Below are 21,993 nucleotides of genomic sequence, written 5' to 3' on the forward strand. Positions count from 1 at the left end.
CCTTTCTCTATATGAACTGCCATCTTATATGGAGTAAATGAAAAAAATAAAGACATTCTGTTATATGTATGGATGTGTCTGTGATTGCCAGGGATTTAGATTTGACCCCCCCCCCCCCCGACTGTCATGTTATGGTACAGGAAAGAGGAGAGGAGGGATTGTTAAAAAGGCAGAAGGCCAACTTGTGCGACCACAGTCTGGTGAGGAACCTCTCAGACGGTGAGATATAGGTAAATAAACAGTGTGACTACCATGGAGTTCCGATTTAACTCCGTTTATGCAAGTTTGCTGCTCCTGATGGGAATCGAGATACTCTGGGTGAATGGTGCAACTTCACAGGTGAGAATTATTCACGTGCACCCATGTTACGAATGTGCCATGTTTGGACTATAAATGGAATTTGAGTTAAGAGGGCATTTGTAGATTTCCTTTCTGGCACAAGACATTGGACAGTTTATACTGACGCATGTTGCATCTAGGTTATCTCTACTTCAGTTTCTGTTTACAGATGTTTGTATATGCCAGGCAACAGGCTGGCAAAGAAAGACATAAACAAGTAATTTTTTTAGATGATAGTGTTTTTATCCGTTTCCGTGGGAAAAAAACGGTGTAATTACCTGCCTGTACTGTAGCTAAAACTTCATTGCCCAGTAAGTGAGCTGTTTACTATATTAAATTAAAAGATGTTTGCTTTTTTGTGGTTTGAGTCTAAAACACATCTATGTGGTCGACGTAGCCCATCAAGATATACAAAGCATTCAAAACAATTTTTCCATTCAAACTTCCCTGGTTTGATTTGTTTGACATGCACTGTGGGATGCTGGGTAAAGTCATGTTGAGAATGAACGTGCTGCTGTACGAATCAGGTAAATCTTCTTGGAAAATCAGGAACAGGTGTTGAGACTGGTTTTGTAAGAACTGAAGATATGAAAGAGAACGTTTGTCTTCATGTGAGTTTCAACTCGTATAGTAATGTACTGTTTCTTGTTTGTTTTGGTGTCCATCAGAACCGCTGTGATAAAAACATCCAGGTGGTGACCAAATCGGTGTGTCATTCTTGTTCCATGTCATCTTTCATGAATTGCCCCAAGGGATACAGCAAGATGTCACCGGGCAAAAGCAACAAGGACTGCAGGTGAGTGTGCGTGTGTATATTATTCCATAATGTTATATTATATACTATATACCGTTTATAAATGTGTAGTTTTATGTGAGGATTAGATTAAATAGTACAGTAAAAAAACATTAGTTAAACCACAAAATAAATGGATGTCAATGTTAAGATCATGATAAAACATGCATGCTTGTTTGTGACATTAAAATGTGAAATGCAATAATAAATTGCCAACCATTGACAAAGGTAACTTTGCCTGTGTATTTAGATATTCTGTCACAGCTGCATTGAGTTTTGCGGGCTGCTCATTTGTGTGCTTTAAGGACACAATGGAGCCCCAATGTTGTCCTGGTTACTGGGGCAATGACTGCATTGGTAAGTTTGGTGAAATTTTCTTTTTTTAAATGGTAAACTAATGTACTTTGTTGTGGTAATGTAGAATTTGATTTAAAAAAGGATCATTCACTTTCACACAGGCATTATGACATCAATAACCCCTTGAACCTGAAATTAAAATCGTTCATATCTTTTTCAATGTCCTTATCCAATTTTTACACATTTTATATGGCATCGAGTGTTTCCTTTATTGTTTGAGGCAAGATTCACAGAGGGAATATTTTGATCGGATGAGTTGGACAGGAACTACTCTGATATGACCACTAACAAGGTCTGGAACACAAACAAGGGGAAGAACGGTTCCTCTCGGGAACTAGTGGATGTGTTTAAACATGGAAAAAATGGCGTTATGCATTATTATTCTGTTCCTACTGGATAACTGGAAAATTCAGTGAACAAAATAAACAGAAAATGGGAATTTCAATTTATCCGGAAGGATATTTTGTGAATTCCTAAAGGATTTTTATTTGATCCCAATAGGGATCAAATTGTGATACAAAATTTGTAAAGGAACGCCAATGGAATTTCTAACTAGGGATATAAATCCTGTATGTACGGATCTGGCCTTCCACAATGAAAGCAAGTCACTGTATCTCGTCCCCGAACGCTTCCAGTTGTAACACATTATAGAAATGTGTGATTGTGGAAGGAAGTTTGTAGAACAAGGGATTTGCAGACTTCCTTTCCAACACGAGGGATATGGCAGTCCTGTACCTCTATGCCACTGGAATGTGCTGACCAACAGGTTTTGGAGGTCTCATTTCCAGAACTTCCTCGGCCTGTCAGCACACAAACAGACCTCACGACCAGTTAGCTGAGTCAAGCACTTAAGTTACCGTCTGTTGTCTTGGTCTCTTTGGTCTGTTATCAGCAGAACTTCCTGCATTGTTTCTGAAAAGTTAAATGATTTGACCTTTGAGTCAATGAGACAGTGCTGTGATGGTAAATCACAATGTTTCCATAGACTTTCATAATGCTGACCCGAGGAGAAACCTTACCGATTCCATCAAAGTCTGCCTATTAGTTACTGTTTATACAATATAAGCCACAAGTGTGCTTTTTACGTTTTGTGCAAGGAATGCTTTGATCATGTCAGGGATTTTGTCCAGACCAAGTGTTCTTTCTAAGTGAGAATGACGGGAAGGAAAGGAAGAGTGAGGGTCAGAAAAACAGAAGACGGGAGAAAGAATAGAGAAACATGCTAACTCATATCCTCTCCCAAAGCGTCTGTCACCCAAAACACTGTCCTAGGATCAGTCACACCAAATCCCTGATTTTAAATGAGAATCAGTCAAACTCGGTGCCCCCAGATCGAGCGCATCCAGAATAAAAGTTTGTGTTTACATAATATATGTCTGTGTGCTGTGCATATAAATGTTTTATTTATAAACACAAAACATTCACATACATGTATTTAGATTTATTTATTGTTTATTTATATTGACCAATCATTGAAATTATATGTAAATGTTTATTGATTTTTTATTTAATATTTTACTTTATGGGATACTTCAGCCAAAAATCACCTTCGCGTTGTTTCAAATCTGTATAAATGTTTTTGTTCTAATGAACACAGAGAAAGATATTTGGAAGAATGCTTATAACTAAACAGAAATTGCCCCCCATTGACTCCCATAGTAGGAAAAATGACTCTAGCAATTTTCGTTCTGTTGAGCACGAGACATTTTGAAAAATGTAGGACAGCAAACAGTTCTGGGACACTTATGACTACAATTGTATTTTTCCCTACCATGGTAGTCAATAGGTTTGTGTTTGGTTATAAGCAAAGCATTCTTTCAAATATCATTCTCTGTGTTCTTTCAAATATCATTCTCTTCAATTTTTGGGTGAAGTATCCCTTTAAATATATACATGCATATGTATGTGTTTATAAATACAAAATTAATACGCACAGTACACAGACGTATATTATGTAAACACAAACTTTTATTCAGGATGTGATTGATATTAATTAATCGTTTGACAGCCATATTTAATTTGTCTAGATTGATTTGATACTTTAAATAGTTGGTTAACTTTCTTCTCTCTTTCCAAACGTTTCTATTTAATTTCTACTCCTTTTCTTTTGATAGAATGTCCGGGATCCGCGGCGAGTCGCTGCAGTAATAATGGTGTCTGCTCTGATGGTATGGGGGGCAATGGTACTTGCACATGTAAGGTAAGTTCCCTCTCGTTTTCATGATCTCTCTAACTTCATCACGCTGTAACCGAGCACCCAACGAATCTCTGAGTGTCTTCGTAGACAGGCTTTGTGGGAACAGCTTGTGAGGACTGTGGAGAGAACTTATACGGACAAACATGCAGCAACGGTAAGGGGTCACCAAAATACCTAAATGCAATAAATCTTGTCTGTAATAGAAACACGCTCTGACTGTTTCATCCGTGTTGTTATAATCAGTGTGCCAGTGCAAGCATGGCTTATGTGACAGCGGAGTTAAAGGCACGGGACAATGCACATGTCTGTCTGGGTATACTGGTATAGACTGCAGTCAAGGTAAGAAATGAGAGGTGTTTTACTTTATGCATACGTGCCTTTAGATTGGAATAGCAGATATATGTGTTTTCTTTATCCAGAGCTCCCCGCCTGTGCTTCTTTACGTTGTGGGCCGGACGCTCGCTGCATCGAGGAAATTTCCACAGGCCAGATCGTGTGCAAGTGCAAACCTGGTTATCAAGGTGATGGAGTCAGGTGCACGTGTGAGTACCTCATTTAATATTTCTTGTTGAAACAGGAATTTGGGATGGGACATTGATTCCATAGGGCAAACTTTGAAATCGTCTGCGAGATGGCAACTTCACAACATCTGTTCTGCGTTTTTGTCTCATTCTTCATGCAGCAATTAATCCCTGCTTAAGAAGCGTGTGCCATGCGAATGCAGTGTGTGCGCATAAAGGACCAAACCAGCACGTGTGCACGTGTGTAGAAGGATACAGTGGCGATGGACACGTGTGCATGCCTATTGACCCCTGCCAGACTAACCTGGGTGACTGTCCTTCTAGCTCTACACGCTGCGTGTACGACGGCCCTGGAAAGGTGAGTGTGTTAAAATGATATTCAGCAACATACACTTAAACAGTTTGAATGCGATTTGTTCACTTCCATCTTTCTTGTGATCGTTTCGGTTTAATTTAAAAAGGCTCACTGTGAGTGTCTGGAGGGATTTGAGAAGTTCGTTGAAAGGATGGGCTGCACTATTAAAGATGTGTGCAGACCAGACTCGTGCCATAAATACGCCACCTGTGCCACAGTAGTACCGGGGACAGTCGAGTATGTCTCTTTTTACTTTATCACTATAATGAACTACCCGCATTACAACATTCCTACTTGTTTACAGGTGTAAGTGCCTTGACGGTTACCTTGGCAACGGGAAGATATGCCTCGGCAACATAATTCAGCAGCTGCAGGAACTGAATTCAAAGCCAGGTGGGGAGTGGACGGGCCAGCTTTCTAGTGCCATTACACTGTTTGGTGAGTACTTTATTATTATTGGAGCTTTTTCTTTTTTAATTCTAGCTTGTATTTCGTATAGTAAATCTGTGCAGGATCTGTTCACACATTCAGACATTACTGTGTTGTTTCAGATAAAGCCATGTCATGGCCTCTGACCTCCCTCGGACCATTTACAGTGTTCGTGCCGGTGAACAAAGCTTTTAAAGGCACATCTGTGAGTCAGACGACACACTCACACTCACACATACACAAAGCTGGATAATAACATGTTTTAACTTCAGGTGAAAACCCTGCTCGCCAATGAAATGCAAGCTCGCTATCTCGCCAAGCTGCACATGGTGGCCGGAGAGGTGAATTTTGACTCTCTGAAGAAAGGAATCTTATACTACACGTTGACTGGCCTGGCGGGTGAATCCATGATCGATGTATGTAATTAAGTTCAAACTGTGCGTGTAGATTTTTCATTGGTTGTTCTCAAGAATGTCCACATGCAGCCTAATGGTGATATCCTGTTTCTTCCCCAAATTCTTTCCGGCTCTGTTCCCGGAAAGTGTATAATATGCTTATGTCATGACTTGAATCTCTATTTGATGACTAATACATTTTATTCTGATCGCTCGAAGCTCAAGCAGATCAAAATCCGTCTGCATGGCAGCCGCAAGAAAGCTGCGCTTGTGGAGACGGACATCTTCGCCTCGAATGGAATTATTCATCTGGTTGATAAGCTGATGGATGTCGTCCCTTCCACCGTGATCAGCGAGAAAGAGGTTCGAAAAGTTAAAGAATTTCTTGATCACGGTTTTTATGTTTGAACTGTGTTATTTATTATAAACATGATGTTGTATCCAAATACAATTTACTTTCAGGAAAACCTGTTGCAGATTCTTTCGAAAAATGGAAAGTTTTCTCAGTTTAAGTCTTTGCTTGAGGTATGAAAACTCAATGTTCCTTCAAGGTTCTAAGAGCCATTATATGCATCCTTGGGGTGTTATTAGGTCACACTATGTGCTGTCCTTCTATTTAAAATACGACTTGCATTGAATCAATCTGTAATGAAATTTCTCAATCTGAAAGATTTTTGTTTTTCTCAGAAAACCAACATGGCAGCCGTTTTAGAAAGTCCAGGACCATATACACTGTTTGCACCGACAAATTCAGCATTTAGTTTCCTGAAGGCTGGCTATCTAGACTACCTCACGTCTGAAGAGGTACACTGTAAATATTGCAAATTCCCTAATTATAGTTGTGTATTATATAAAAACAATTCTGATTTCTCCCATTTCAGGGTAAGAATAAGCTACTGGAGCTGATGCGCAATCACATAATTTCCTCTTCCCAGGTTTGTGAGTGTACATGTTCAATTCTATTTTTTGATCGTTGACTAGAAATAATTTCTCATATCTGTATATTTGTACGCAGTTGAGTGCCAGTTTCATCGCCTCAAATTCTCGTACCATGAGCCTGGCCAACCAGGCCCTGACCTTTAACGTAACCGCTGCTGTGAGTACATCTCAATCATTATATTTAGCGATTTGGATCAGTACTATTGTGGTCTATGCTGTTTTTTTAATGCATACAGGGTCAAATGCTGGTCAATGGCGAGGCGATGCTGGAACTGGATGTTGAGGCAGCGAATGGTCGTCTCCATTCAGTAGAGGGCGTTCTGATTCCAGCATCTATAGAGCCCATCCTTCCACATCGCTGTGACCTTACAGAAAACAATGTTTACAGGGTGAGTCACATATTCAGATCGGTTTAAATACATTTTTAATGTGTTCTTTGTATCAGCGATGGCTGTTTAAATGAAGATATAACCCAATGCTGTTTTTTAAACATGGATCGACTTTGTTTTGTTAATGTGGAATAAGTGCTTAAATGACACTTTCTCTTTGTCCCAGGGTCCATGTGTTAGCTGTACAAATCCCTCCAAATCTCTTTGTCCTACCGGTGAACGAACGGTGAGGTTTCAATGAAGAGATCAGATTTTCATTTAAAAATTGTTTACTTTTATTAATTTTATTTTCCTTTGCTGAAAGAAATGTATTTTCCTATATATTAAACAGTGAATATATTAAATTATTTAGCATTTATGTAAAAATACTACCGTAAATATAAATACACACATGTTCATGTATACGAAATATTTACATGTGTATAATTGTACATTTGTATATTTATATGTATTTATAAATATTTAATATATAAATATATATATATTTTCTAAAAATTATACATGCATGTGTGTTTGTTTGTATATACAGAATTATTATACACAGCACACACACAAGTTTTTGTTTACAAATATTAGTCGCAACTAATCGTTGTACAGCCCTTATTATATAGAATTGAAAAAATATAAGCACTCGGTTTAAATATATGGTAATGTATTGTTTAATTGAATTATATTTTCATTATATTCCAATATAGTTTTTTTTCATAAAGGTTATCACTATTTTTCTGTTTTGTATTGAAAATTATTAAACAAGATTATTGGGATGTACATACAATGTTTATACATATAGCTTGCTCCGAGTAAATCGGTTACATCATTAAACACATTATGTTGATTAATCTTTGTTAGATTGTTGCAAATCTGTTCAAACCAACCTGTGCCTGATTTTTGTTGCGTCCTTATTCTCAGAATAAGGTCGTGAAAAACTGTGTGTATAGGTTAAATAATCGTGAGAGCCATATACCCTTACTCACTTCTGGCTGTGCTCACTATTGCAACGAGACAAAGACTGTAAGTATCTGTTTCACCTCCGCTTTTATTAAATCCAACTGATTATTATCTATATATTTTTAAGCCTATTATATTTTAGTCAAGTATTTTCTTGCATGTGCAACTGTATTTTTGCTGGTCAGTCTGACCCAGTCAAAGCTTCTTAAGTCTTAATGTGAACGCTTATCTGTGTGAATTTAGACCCCTCTCTGCTGCAAAGGTTTCTTCGGGCCAGACTGCTCTCCATGCCCAGGTGGTTTTACCGCCCCCTGTTCCTTTCATGGCAAGGTACATTTTTAAAACCTACGAACTGTCAGTTATAAATATATGTAATTGCATTGTTCCACTTCCACTCACCGTTCTGTGTATTTATATGCTTGCTTAGCACTAAAAGGCAGCTGGTTTAGGTAACCACATCTCTTTTGTAGTGTTCTGACGGCATCGATGGAAACGGCACGTGCCAATGCGAGCTCAATTTTAAAGGCTCTCGCTGCCAGTACTGTGCAAACCCTAACAAATACGGCTCGTCCTGTGACAAAAGTATGAATTCATGTCTCCACTTATCATACCCTTTTGGTATAAAACGATTTCGCAATACTTCAAATGTTAGTTTTTTTAACAGGTAACTAACAATATTCTGTTTTCCCCCCAACACCAGCCTGTGGATGCATACACGGTGTATGTGATAATCGTCCAGAGGCGAGCGGTAAATGTAAGGAGGGCTCCTGTAAAGACGGTTATGCCGGAGAATTCTGCGAGCAGCAAACTCAGTCGTGTGGGCCCAACCGGCCATGCCACGCCCACGCTGACTGCGTGTCCAACAATGGAGCCTTAACGTTAGTCCCGTCCCCTACATCTTTAAATTGAGTCAGAAATAACCTTGCAATAAAATATCTCAAAGAGCTGTGGCATAGTGGTTAGTGCACATGCTCCAGACCCATGATATATTGGCTTAAGGGGTCTTTGGCTCATGGGGACTTGGAAAATTTCCCTATTCAACATCCCTATTTTCCTGTCTGCTCTCCACTGTCCTGTGAACTGATTGGCAAAAAGTATTCGGACAATGTCACATTTAAAATGCAATGTCGCACAATCCTTTATTTAAAAGAAACCGCAAAATCATACTTCAATATCATCTTCAAATCTTTATTAAATTATTGATCAGTCATATAAGACGGTTTTGTATTGATTTCTATCAGGTGTGTGTGTAAGCCGGGTTTCAAAGGTGATGGATACATGTGCATTGAGAGTGATCCGTGTGCTTTGCCTAATCGTGGAGGCTGCAGCATCAACGTGAGTCAGATGCACATGTGTGCTTGGGTTGTTTTATGAGCTTCTATGTTAGACAGTGCGTTAACTCTTGATCCACAGGCCAAATGTATAAAGACGGGTCCAGGTACACATACGTGCCAGTGTCTGAGCGGGTGGAGAGAGGATGGAGATGAGTGTCAGCCCATCAATAACTGTTTGGATCAGTCTAGAGGGAGGTGTCACCCTAATGCCACCTGTATCTACGTTGGCCCAGGACAGGTGAGAGAGACTTTATACTCTGTGTTCATTTATTCATCTGTTTTTAACTATCTATTCATTAATCCATTCTTTCAGTAATTTATTCATTAATTTCATCCCTTTATCCATCTATTCACCTGATGATTTAACCACTGATACATACATTTTAATCAGAGCGACTGTGCCTGTAAAAACGGTTACCACGGTGACGGGATGGCGTGCGAACCGATCAATCAGTGTGTAGAACAGAAGGGTGGATGTCATTACCTGGTGAGTGTCAAACAAATACTCACACAGAGAAACATGTACACATCTGAAGCATCCTTACAGGTTTTTATTTTTGAAGGCCACCTGTCGGTTCATGGGTCAGGACGGATGGCAGTGTGTGTGTGAGGACGATTACGCTGGTGATGGAATCATCTGTTATGGAACGCTTGCACAGGTATATGACATGAGGTTTTCTGATGAGATTTTACATTCTGTAAGCATGCAAACCTTTCCTGTATTAACATGTTTTTAAATTATGTCTTTGTAGGAAGTTGCAACAAACCCTGAACTTCTAGAATTTAACAAATGGGTCACTGTAAGTTTGGCTTTGAAGTAGTTTAGTATTTTATACATTTCAAATATATACATCATCAATAGTTCACAAATCGTGTTTTTTATCAAATAATAATAACAACAAAAAAATACAGCAGACTAACACAAAAAATGTAAACATGATTTTGAATTTATCTCTTCATATATTGTGTATGGGTAGAAAATAACCAACAATTAAGACAAACCTCTCGCTATTTTATATAAATATTAACAATAATACAGAACAATGTAATATTAACAGTTTGTTTTCAAAATTTTGCTGTCACACCATAGGACACATGTACAATTTATTTATCAATTACCCTTATATTTTTATCATATGTTTTGAATTTGAGGACACTAAATCATACGTCTAATGTTACAATTTCAAAACAAGCCTAAAATAAACATACAAAGAATGATTCGTGACTACATATTGTTACAGATTTTTTTATTAATTTGAATGTAATTATTTGTTCTGAATTATTTAATAGCTAGCGGATGCTTCTCAGCTGCTATCAGAGACAGAGAATTTGACACTTTTTGTACCATCGGCTCAAGCAATAGAAAAAATGAGTGAAGACGACAAAGACTTCTGGCTGTCCCCCAGTAACCTTCCAAGTCTTATCAAGTAAGAACATGATGAACGCAGAAGCATCCAACAAACATGACCTTTTACGTTTCATAATGCATCTGTTTGTTGTTTTCACAGGAATCACATTATTCCTGGGATATTTAGACTGACCGATCTTCGTACCACCCCTTTGCCACAACTAGCTTCTCTTTTAAAAAGGACACTTCCAGTTTCTTCAACCAATGATGTGAGTCCACCAATGACAAGAAAAAAATTCCTGTGTATTGATATTCTCTCATTCTCTTAACACACATTAAAATAGTTTTCAAATAATACTTTTTTTTCTCTCTTAATTCAGAGCACTATTGTCGCAGGAGGAAAAGTAATATATGGAGATATGGCAGCGAAGAATGGAGTAATCCATCTTATTGACACTGTATGAGCCCAGAACCTTATCTTTTTCCTATCTGGAATTTTTTTTGTTGAAGAACTAAGAGGTTTAATGAAATACACCACTGCTGGTCTGTTCCAGGTGCTGATCTCTGAGCGACAGTTGAGCAAAGGTTTACTGGAGGTGTTGAATGAAAGTTCTGATCTCTCTATTTTCTGCAACGCTCTCATTGTAAGTGTCATATCTACAATAATGCACCTCTTTACCTTGTGTTGCATTTTATCTTACCCAAGGATCAATTGTGATTTTTAGAGTTGTGATTTTATTTTCAGAAACATAACTTGACTGATGATTTAGAGGAGTCTACTGGATTTACCATATTTGCCCCCACGGACAGCGCCATCCAAGAATACCTCAGAAGAACGGGCAAGGAAATACTGGTAATACACAAGTACAAACACTTGCACACACATCTGTGTAACACAGTATGATTCTTGAAAAGTGCATCGTGTTTGTTTTTAGGAATTGAATGTGACCCGGTATCACATTATTGTGAATGAAATCATTAAAGAAGAACAGTTGATCGATGGACTTTATAAAGATACTCTGTTGGGCTTCTCTTATCAGCTTGGATTTTTCCGCCAAGATAACAAGGCAAGTCCATAACTCATGCCATGCTAAGATGATGCAATCGTTTGGTATTCAACCATAAATGTTAAAAATCGTTCTCTGTTCCAACAGCTGTTTGTAAATGATGCCGAGATGAACGCAACAAATATCGAAACCAATAAAGGGGTGATCCACACAGTGTCTGCTGTTCTATCCATCCCAAACAACCGCTGTGACAGAGAATCCACTACACTTCTCCCGGTATAATGCATCACACTAAAATAGTCAAACAGATTTTTTACTAGTGGGTGCAGGACACTATAGTAAATAAAGTAAACCGACATCATATACCCCAAAATTCTTCATATGGTGGACTACCAGTAAAACTGATAACAATTTGGGACAAAATGATTCAGACATTTGACATGTTGTGTCAGTGTTTTTTTATTTTAATTGCCAATGCGCTCTTAACACCACAGATGAAACTAAATAAAGCATTGCTTGGTCATGGTTGCCAAGTAAGTAATGCAAGACATTTTGAAGTTGTCTGAATAATTTTTGGTTTTACTGTATATGCTGTGTCGATGTGTAAATACACAGTTCATTCACTCACCTTCATCTCCTTCCAAACCAAACCAAACCATTTTCTGGCTTCTGTGAAGCACAAAGACAAAACATCATGTTATAAATACGATATATATATATATATATATATATATATATAGATATAGATAGATAGATTTATATTTAACTATACATTTCTTTCTGCAGGGACGCTGCATGGATTGTTTTGGACCTGCTGAGGACATTTGTCCTCTAGGAACGAAAAGAGTGGTGAGTGCAAAAGCTTTACATTTTTACTCATGAATGTATATTTATTATATTTAGTCATATTGTGCAATCTCACGCTGTCTCATTATTATGATCTGTATTGTATGTAAAAACGATCATCCTGTCATCATTTCCTTACCTTCAAGTTGTTCCAAATCTGTATAAATGTCTTTGTTCTGATGAACACAGAGAAAAGTATTTGCACGAATGCTTATAACCAAACAGTTTTTGGCCACCATTGACTACCATAGTAGGAAAAAGTTAGTCAAAAGCGCCGCAGAACAATTTGCTTTCCTACATGCTTCAAAATATCATCAGAAAATAACATTTTCACAAAAATCTACTTTGGTAGTCAATGGTGGCCAAGATCTGTTTGGTAACAATAATTATTTTAAATATCTTTCTATGAGTTCACCAGAACAAATACATTTTACAGATTTGAAAAAACTTTTGGGTGAATAAACGGTCGGAATTTCATGTTTGGGTGAACTGTCCCTTTACGAACCCAAATATGCTGTATTACCGAAATGAAACATTCAATTTATTAATGGATTACCAGAGATACTGCATTCAATTAAACTTATAACTTATATACATTTCACATTCTTTTCAGATGAAAACAAGGAGATGCATGTACACTCGAGTGTTTTACGGAGACACAGTGGTGGTTATCGGATGTGAAGTCATATGTGTGAAAGTCACTATTGTATGTGAATTATTACATTTCAATTATTAATTTACCACAGACATTGCACGGTTCCTAACTTCAGTATAAAAAATACACACTTAAAAATAAAGTTTTCAAAGTATGTTTGAAGTGATATCATTTTATTGGCAGAAAAGACAGTGTTGTGCGGGTTATTATGGAATAAACTGTGAGCTGTGTCCGGGACCAGAGGCTCAACCCTGTTTCGGTAACGGTGTATGTGCTGATGGAACGAACGGCACAGGGGTTTGCCAGTGTAACCAGAATTTTAAGGGCGCTGCCTGCAAGAATTGCCGAAGTGGAACATATGGAATTCACTGCGACCAAGGTACCAGACATTTAAACTACATTCACATACTGCATTGAGAGACTGGACGTAAAGAGTTGGTTGGCCAAAGGTTTATAATTTGGGTCCATACTTCTTTCCCTCTAGAGTGCAAGTGTGTTCATGGACGTTGTAAAGATGGTATGGATGGAGACGGCAGCTGCGAGTGTGATTTGGGCTGGAAAGGAATAACCTGCAATCTTGGTATGATTTTCATCAGTTGCACACATGGAGTATGCATACATTAAATGGTTAAATGGGATTCTATACGATGGCAATATCCATCCAAATGTGGATAAGCATAATATATTGCCTGATCTCACATCAACATATTTACCAATGATTATTTTTAGCTATAACATCAGACATGTGTGGAAGAAAATGTCACAGCAGTGCCAAGTAAGTTGACTTTCAATATACCCTATATATATATATATATATATATATATATATAGACCAAAGTGCCACCATGTTTTTTTTTAATAACCTTAATATTACGCCATTCATAGAAGTACCTTGAAATTGCACCTAACGTATATATTTGAATGTTTGCAGTTGTCTGCTGAATGAAGCGGACAGTACGTATTACTGTAAATGTGTAGCAGGATTTCAGGGTAATGGCACTCATTGTACAGGTAAGAATCCTTCACAAAACGAAATAGAGATTGTATTCAATCGTTATGAGCATCAAACATGCTTTTATGTCATTCCAAGCGATGGACGCTTGTGCAGAGAATAACGGAGGCTGCTATGCCCGTGCGCTGTGCAAGAAAACTGTCCCGGGACAGAGAATATGCGTGTGTCCCCCAGGCTATGAAGGAGATGGGATCATATGCATTTGTAAGTCCGTTCAATGTTCACAATGATAAATTAACACAAAATGTGTGCTTGGGGCAGAATTTTATTTCAATTTAGGTTTCAATTCAAGGACCTATTGATGAATTAATGTATGGTGACTGATGAATTATTGATTGTGTAATTTATTAATTGGAGCCTGTGTTTCTGAAGCCATCAACCCCTGTCTGGACGGTAATAAAGGGGGATGCCACCCGGATGCGGACTGCATTCATACAGGCCCAAATAAGGTACAAGCTAAATATAAACACACACCAGGTAAAAACTTGTGTCAGCATTAAACGCATTTCATTTAAATGTGCAGTTTAAGGATACGACCAGAATGTTTAAATCCTTCATTTAAATTAATTTTATTTCACAAAGATAACTTTGTATGTCATATATAGTGAATTCAAAATATATTTGACATTAAACATGAATGGGTTTAGGTGGCACATGTAGTCGAAGTACAATTATTATAAATCATGTGGGTTTTGCAATTGCTGATTGTTAAATAATACACTTGGCACTGACATTTTTTTTTAGACCGCATGTTTTTGCAAAACCGGATTTACTATGATCGGGAACAAGTGTGAAATCATCAATTTATGTCGTAAGGTACGTTTTGCGTATTGGTGATATATTCCATTTTATTATGATTTGTTATGAAGCTTTGTTTATGCTTAATGTCATATCAAAACAGACCGTTGAATTACATGATCTATTTTAGACTACATTTGTACCAAAGATCCATTGGACTCAAGCACACATTAAAACAAATAACTAACTATTCTGTGACGTACTTCCATCTCATCTCTTGTGTTCTATTAGTTAAATGGTGGATGCCACAAGTTTGCCAGCTGTACCATGAAAGGACCCTCAAATAGATCCTGTATGTGTGATCATGGCTATGTCGGAGATGGAGAGACTTGTACAGCATCCCTGCAGAAAGTAAGATGTACAGCAAAACACCTCAGCACGCAAACGTTAGATACTGATCTCCAACTATAGTATATGTATACTTATTCCTTTTTTCAGGAGCTTTCAACCAGAAGATTGAGGGATTTTCTATTGGGATTGCTGGTATGTGTCTTCATTATAATAGTGTATAAAAAAGGTGTTTTCTATGGGTGAGAAAAACGTTGACTGAATTCGTTTACAGACGACTGGTATTTCTGCTCTCAGAAGTCGTGGTCCCTTCACTGTCTTTGTACCCACCGCAAATGCTTATAAAAATTCCGAGGTATGTGATTTTGATGTTTTCCTGACATTTCCATCGAATCCAACATGAAGCATTGCTATATGTCTCTTAACAAACAAAGACGATATTGAGAACCAGTAGTGTTTCTTTACGGTTACTGATGAGTCACTCATTTTTTTAGGTAAAGGATATAGCTAGGAAAAATTCTGACATATATGCCGAAATCATGAGGTACCATATAGTGCCTTGCCGCAGTTTATTCCCGGAGGACCTTACGCAACCCCGTAACCTAACAACACTTATGGGTGACGTCCTAAGCATCACATACACTGAGGTAGTATGCACTATATCATTTATGAATGGAAAAGAAAATACGACTTTGTAAGATAACACTATTTCTTTGTTCCCAGGATACTATATACATCAATGACAAGGCCAAAATTGTGTTCAGTAATCTGGAAAGCAGTAATGGGATTTTACACGAGATCGACACTGTCCTAATCCCGCCCCGTTTGCAGAACCTGAAAGCCATTGTTGACAGGAAGGAAGAAAACACCCCCGTATGTCTTCACAGAATCACACCCATCTCTTCAAATTACATTGCATTGATTTATAGTGAAAATGACAAATCACAACACTTGACTTTTTTTTTAAAGCGTAACCTCTCAGATGTGGTTCGTCTTCATGGCTTCTCGACATTCTACAAATTGCTAGAGGTGGGCAAAAAAATGGATTTACCTTCCTTTCTTCTGGTTATTCTGTCTCAAAACAGCCTTTCTAATGACCTCAATTTTGAATTCTTTGTTTAAAGGACACAGATGTGTTGAAGTTAGTGATGGACAGCATCAACCAGCCAGTCACCTTGTTCCTGCCCACAGACAGCGCTATGGCCGCTCTGGCCCAGGAGCAGAAGGACTTCCTGTACGCTATGCATAACCGTGAGAAACTAGCAGAGTATCTAAGATACCACATCCTGCACGATACCAAGGTTTGTCTCCATACATTGCGTTTTGGTTTATACTAATAATTGCATTCAAGGCATATTTAGTCCAGACTAATGCAACATTACACTCAATACTTTTCAATGACCCCTAATGCATCATTACTTAAAACAACTTACTGTGTCTCTTAAAGATTCTGCCGTCTGACCTCATGCATGGCAGCTCTTTAAAAACTCAACAGGGCTCAGATCTGTCAGTGGCCTGTGTGGGAGAAGAGCAAATTGTAAGTGTAATGATATTGAACTAAATGTTGTTTAAATGTTTCTCTTGTGTTAATGATAGATGCATGTGTCACGTCTCGCATATTTCTGCTTAGGGCGAGCTTTATGTGAATGATAAAAACTGTCGGATTGTAAAGAGAAACATCATATTCAATGGCGGCATCATTTATGGCATTAACTGCCTCCTGAATCCTCTGAGCCTTGGGGGACGCTGTGACAGTAGGAACAACGTTGATATTACAGTGAGTCCTAAATTGGAAAATTTACTCTAGTATAATGTATGTTGTGCATTACACCTTGTACTGAGCCTTAATGTGATAAAAGCAATAAACGTTTGTTATGCTATTCTACAGTAAGTGTGGTATTCTCTAGTAAAACCCTAGATGTGTTTGTTTTAACAGTTGAAATGCAGACGATGTCGTCAAAGTTATTTGGACTGCCCACAGGGAAGCAAGCTAAAGGTAAAACGTGCTGAATAACTTTGCCCTATCTGAGTCTGTTGTCATTGCATACCTTGAGTTGCTTTTATGGTTGGAAAGTAAATAAACACCATTGCACGCTAGAATTTTTTAACATTGTGTTTACAATCTAGGCCGAACGAAAGTGTGACCTGACTCATCTCTTTGTGGCTAATACTGATGGATGCCAATCCATATGTACTATGGTCATTTGGAAGCCTAAATGCTGTTCGGGGTACTTCGGCAGAGACTGTCTTGGTACGCAGTGTTGTGTTGTATAATTAACATTAGTTGAATATATGTACATATACAGCCGTGGGAATTAGAGACCATTCCAAATTTTCATTTCAAATCTGCATTCCTAGATGTAATGTGGCCATTCAAGTCCGGTGTCTGTTAAACAAAATTAAACCTCAGGAGTAAAAAAGTCATCCAACAGCAATGAGAAAGACTGACAACAAAAAAACACATAAAAACTGTGATAAAAATATAAGATTATCACCTAAACAAATAATGTTTAACTTTAAAAATAACTTTGAAATGGTCTCTTAATTTCCCCACGGCTGTATGTAAAAAGTAATCGGTTTAGCAGCAAGTAACCAGCTGAAAATAAGGTGTACATTACCTGTTCTCCAGCATGTCCTGGAGGTCCAGGCTCCCCCTGCAGTAACCATGGCAAGTGTGATGAGGATCATTTAGGAAATGGCACCTGCACCTGTGATGCTGGATTTACAGGTGTAGCCTGCGAGCTGTGTGTGCACGGACGTTTTGGAGCCGACTGCAAAGGTGAGCTTTTCAAAGCAACAATGTCCAGGTGCTCTCTGTGGAATAAAAAAACATTATTCAATGCGCTTTGTTTATTCTTCCTGTTTCTTTAGCCTGTAATTGCACAGAACACGGTTCATGTGATCAAGGCGTGAAAGGTACCGGTTCGTGTTTTTGTGACGAGGGCTGGACGGGTCTTCATTGTGAAAACAAATTAGGTAAAGACTTTACTCTTTTGGTTTTGGGATTCAATTCTAGAGTAGAAATACTCAAACAATACTCACCTGTAAGTACTCCGATTTTGTCTCTTACGTTTCAGTTGATGGTCCTGTTTGCAATCCCGCTTGCCATGAGAAAGCCGTCTGTATGGAGAACAATACCTGTGTCTGTAAACCCTACTATGAAGGAGATGGTATCACCTGTACAGGTACAAACATGAGGATGTCACCATAAGCTACAGAGAATTTACAATTTCTTGTTCATCAGCTTGTTTCAACAAACCAAAAACTTACATCTGAAACTAGAATTAAGCTTAGTAAGCTTAGTTGGTTTATTCTGGAAAACAAGAATTTTTTGTGTCCGTTTACTCTCTGCCCATCAGAAATTGAAGTAACATTAATATTCGTAGCACATACATTCTGTACTTTACAAAATGTTTGATTTGCTCCACTACCTAACCACTCTTCTCTTTTCTGCAGCGGCCGACATGTGCAAGTACTGGAATGGTGGTTGTTCGAAGGATGCTAAGTGCACTCAGAAGGGGGAGAAAGTGAGCTGCGCGTGTCTCAAAGGTTACTCGGGCGATGGGTTCGTGTGCACACCGGTCGACCCTTGCGTTACTGAAGACAACGGGGGGTGTCACGAGCATGCCACCTGCACGTTGACTGGACCTGTGAGCGGGCATTTGTTATTTATAACAGTTTGATGATAGATGGATACGTGGATTTTGACTTGCGTGATCTGGTCACCAGGGCAAGAGAAAATGTGAGTGTAAAGACAACTACATCGGCGATGGGATTGAGTGCGAACTGAAGCTGTTGCCAGTCAATCGCTGTCTGCAGGATAACGGACAGTGTCATTCAGATGCTCAGTGTACTGATCTGCACTACGAGGGTTTGTATATTTCATACAACTAAATTCAACAGATAATGCATTCACCAATATTGTATTAAAGCAACAGTTCACCCAAAAATGCATAAATTACTCGCCATCAAGTTGTTCCAAATCTCTCTATCTTCTGATGAACACGGAGAAAGCTATTTGGAAGAATGCTTGTAACCAAACCCTTCTTGGCCACCATTGACTACCATAGTATGAAAACTACTAAATAATAGTTTTGTTCTTTTGAACACAAATTTTTATATTTGGAGAATGTAGGACAGAAAAAAGTTCTGGTGCACATTGGACAACCATTGTCATTTTTCTTCCCATGGTAGTCAATTGTGGCTAAGAACCGTTCGGTTACAAGCATTCTTACAAATATCTCTCCCTCTGTGTTCATCGGAACAAAATCATTTATACAGATTTTCTACAAATTGAGGGCGTGTAAAGGTAGAATTTTCTTTTTTGTGTGAACTGCCACTTTGATGTTGAATACAATGTATTAGAAAAAATACGATTTTTTCTGTTTTTTAGACAAATCATTGGGAGTTTTTCACTATCGTGCCCCGATTGGAGTATACAAGCTGAACTACACCATGGCACAGGAGGCCTGCAAGGAAGAAGGAGGCACCATCGCAACCTACACCCAGCTTTCCTATGCCCAGCAGGTTGCGCTTTTACATCAAAACGCAAGACTTTCGCTGTACCCGTTAGTATGTCTATTGAGTGTCTTCTCTTCTGGATTTGTGTTGCAGGCGGGGTATAACTTGTGTTCAGCGGGTTGGCTTGAGACAGCGAGGGTAGCGTATCCCATGAGCTTTTCTAACCCGAAATGCGGCTTCGGACACGTGGGCATTGTGGACTACGGCACACGCAATAACCTCAGTGAGACGTGGGACGCTTTCTGCTATCGAGTGAATGGTAGGAGTCACTGTAGGATAACTACAAAACAATCTTTACATTTCGAGTTTATGGTTATATCAATGGTGTGCGTTTCAGATGTGAAGTGCGAATGTAAGACTGGCTACATTGGTGATGGATACTCATGTACAGGAAACCTCCTTCAAGTCCTGTCAGCCACACCAACCTTCTCTAACTTCTATTCCGTAAGTATCGCTTGTTCCAATGAATGTTTTAGATTGAAGTCTGGATGTGTTGACTTCTGAAAAAGTATTCATCTATTCTTTGTGTTCTGCAGCAAATCCAAAATTATTCAAGTTCTTCCGCATCCGGAAAAGAGTTTGTGAATCGCATAAGCAACATTACCATACGGTCCACACTGTTTGTACCTGAAAACAATGGTCTCTACAGCAACCAGGTGACTCTCACATAGTTCACACCCACCTAACCCAATTGCAGTGTATCATTTGGACATATTCATATTGATGTCTCTTGTGTTGAACAGACATTGAGCGGCAGAGACATAGAGCATCATCTACTGGATGGAAGGGCATTGGTATTGCAGGCACTTATTAATATCACCCACATAAGGACACGACTGGGTCAAAGCCTGACCTTCACACGCGTGCCTGATCTCCAGGATCCTCAGACAGCGGTAAGAATATATTTCAAATATACTGAATCCTATCAGACTCAATTCAAACATTTATCTTTGTATTCTCACTCTATGGTCAAATTGATGAATGAATTTTAAATGGGATACTTAACTCTCTGCCTTAGACCTCCTCCGGATACATCAACGATCAGTACGTCATCGACTATGACATCTTAGCATCCAATGGGGTCATCCATGTCCTGCAGGGCCCGTTGAAAGCCCCTCCGCTTCCCCCTCCAACCCTCCACCCGGCTCATAAGGCAGGAATGGTCATTGGTGTGCTGGTGCTCATCATCCTAATCGCAGCGGCCGGATTTGTGGGATACAATTTCTACACACAAACAACAAAGCCGTTTCAGTTCCACTACTTTAAGGTGAGCCTTATCTCATACGCTTGCGTTCAGTGTGCACGGACACATTTTATAACGTAAATATATGACCTTTTTAGGAGGATGAAGGAGTTGAGGCAAATCAATCAGAACCAAGCCCGAACATCAGTAATCCTGTGTACGAATCCACCCCTGCCCCAAAAGACCAAGGACCAACTTGAGTCTAACATGCAGCAATTTCATATCTCTTCAAATGCTGAAAAACACTGCTTTTCCACGCTTTATAGCAAATAGTACACATATTGGAATAGGTCTTTCTTTTTTCATTTTGCAATAGGAAGACATGAAGTGATATCCACTGGTTCCTATGACCTGCTCCAGGATAGCTGAAATAACCACATCAAGCATATACTGACGCAGCAATAAAACATCATGGTGCAGTTCTCTCAAATACCACAATATCATAAGTTCAATTTAACAATGATCGGACCGTGAAATACCAAAATGACACTGTGAAATCAAAATGTACTGCGGTTGTGTATGCACATTTTGTTTTGTTAGAGTGTTTGCATGTGTAAATATTTGTCATTCACAGAGTTACTATCCATGTCTCCAATCTGTTATGTTACAGACAATAATAAATATCCTTGATGTATAACAACCCTTTCCCTTTTCTCTGTTACAATTATTGTGTGAAAATTCACACCCAATAAAATCAATATAATTAATTACTGAATTGTTTAATCTATTACTATAATCAATTGATTGAATTGACATCTTAAAATGAACAATAATTAAATTGACTGCTTGAATGTATCAGATCTGATGATAAACATTTTACTTTGAGTGCAATGATCCTGCAAGTTTACCTTGTTTACCTTACCTGTTTAAAAAGACGGGATGGGTGCTAATATATTTGTTGTAAAGTATTTTGTATACGAATGAATTCTCTCACCTGAGCATTTGAATTAGGCGTCATTCTCTTGGTTGAACTAACACGTGCACGCTGTATTCACTTGGCCACCTGCAAGGTTGTTGCGCAATCACTCAGAGCAACGTGCTGACGTCAAAGTGCTGCGTGAGCGTTTCGAACGCACTCCTGTCTCGCGCTACATTGAATTGAATTCAATATCAAGGTAAGACAATTTGAGCTTGTTTTCCCTAAATCTCTAAAATAGCCTAATGTATATAATGTTAATAATCTGATAAAACATTTGCTGTTTTGAACCTGATAATTTCTCTACGTAAAAAAAGTTTATACATTCGAGCTCAGGTGTTGACCTGCATGTGCATGGCCCCA

The 21,993-nt window shown here is 38.5% G+C and overlaps 1 protein-coding gene across 1 annotated transcript; it reads left to right on the plus strand.

Annotated features, from left to right (window-relative positions):
- The first annotated feature begins 242 nt into the window (after positions 1 to 242).
- stab2 (stabilin 2) lies at positions 243 to 21,419 on the plus strand. The gene is made up of 67 exons (XM_079454374.1): positions 243 to 339; positions 1,008 to 1,135; positions 1,383 to 1,489; positions 3,604 to 3,689; positions 3,774 to 3,840; positions 3,930 to 4,025; positions 4,106 to 4,228; positions 4,369 to 4,565; positions 4,669 to 4,799; positions 4,867 to 5,000; positions 5,114 to 5,196; positions 5,264 to 5,407; positions 5,606 to 5,749; positions 5,849 to 5,911; positions 6,074 to 6,190; positions 6,268 to 6,321; positions 6,402 to 6,482; positions 6,562 to 6,714; positions 6,881 to 6,940; positions 7,624 to 7,725; positions 7,906 to 7,992; positions 8,133 to 8,244; positions 8,363 to 8,540; positions 8,904 to 8,997; positions 9,076 to 9,234; positions 9,388 to 9,483; positions 9,560 to 9,655; positions 9,749 to 9,796; positions 10,287 to 10,423; positions 10,505 to 10,613; positions 10,725 to 10,802; positions 10,899 to 10,988; positions 11,090 to 11,197; positions 11,280 to 11,411; positions 11,499 to 11,627; positions 12,138 to 12,200; positions 12,811 to 12,903; positions 13,036 to 13,231; positions 13,337 to 13,432; positions 13,582 to 13,627; positions 13,784 to 13,863; positions 13,943 to 14,068; positions 14,237 to 14,313; positions 14,609 to 14,680; positions 14,894 to 15,013; positions 15,101 to 15,145; positions 15,225 to 15,305; positions 15,445 to 15,597; positions 15,674 to 15,823; positions 15,920 to 15,979; positions 16,075 to 16,251; positions 16,398 to 16,487; positions 16,581 to 16,727; positions 16,887 to 16,946; positions 17,078 to 17,201; positions 17,580 to 17,729; positions 17,822 to 17,926; positions 18,028 to 18,135; positions 18,407 to 18,600; positions 18,680 to 18,821; positions 19,344 to 19,477; positions 19,565 to 19,730; positions 19,809 to 19,915; positions 20,008 to 20,127; positions 20,215 to 20,364; positions 20,490 to 20,738; positions 20,813 to 21,419. The coding sequence occupies exons 1-67, from the start codon at positions 253 to 255 to the stop codon at positions 20,912 to 20,914; spliced, it is 7,593 nt and encodes a 2,530-aa protein (XP_079310500.1). The 5' UTR covers positions 243 to 252; the 3' UTR covers positions 20,915 to 21,419.
- The last annotated feature ends 574 nt before the right edge of the window (positions 21,420 to 21,993 follow it).

Source organism: Barbatula barbatula (genome assembly GCF_947034865.1).
Source record: "Barbatula barbatula genome assembly, chromosome: 4".
In the NCBI taxonomy this organism is placed as follows: Eukaryota; Metazoa; Chordata; class Actinopteri; order Cypriniformes; family Nemacheilidae; genus Barbatula; species Barbatula barbatula.

Excerpts from the sequence above, each read along its gene's own strand:
- stab2 (XM_079454374.1), top strand. The coding sequence starts at position 253 with ATGGAGTTCCGATTTAACTCCGTTTATGCAAGTTTGCTGCTCCTGATG. Across the intron at positions 3,690-3,773 it reads ATGGTACTTGCACATGTAAG|ACAGGCTTTGTGGGAACAGC; the intron begins GTAAGTTCCCTC and ends GTGTCTTCGTAG. Across the intron at positions 17,927-18,027 it reads TCATTGTGAAAACAAATTAG|TTGATGGTCCTGTTTGCAAT; the intron begins GTAAAGACTTTA and ends CTTACGTTTCAG.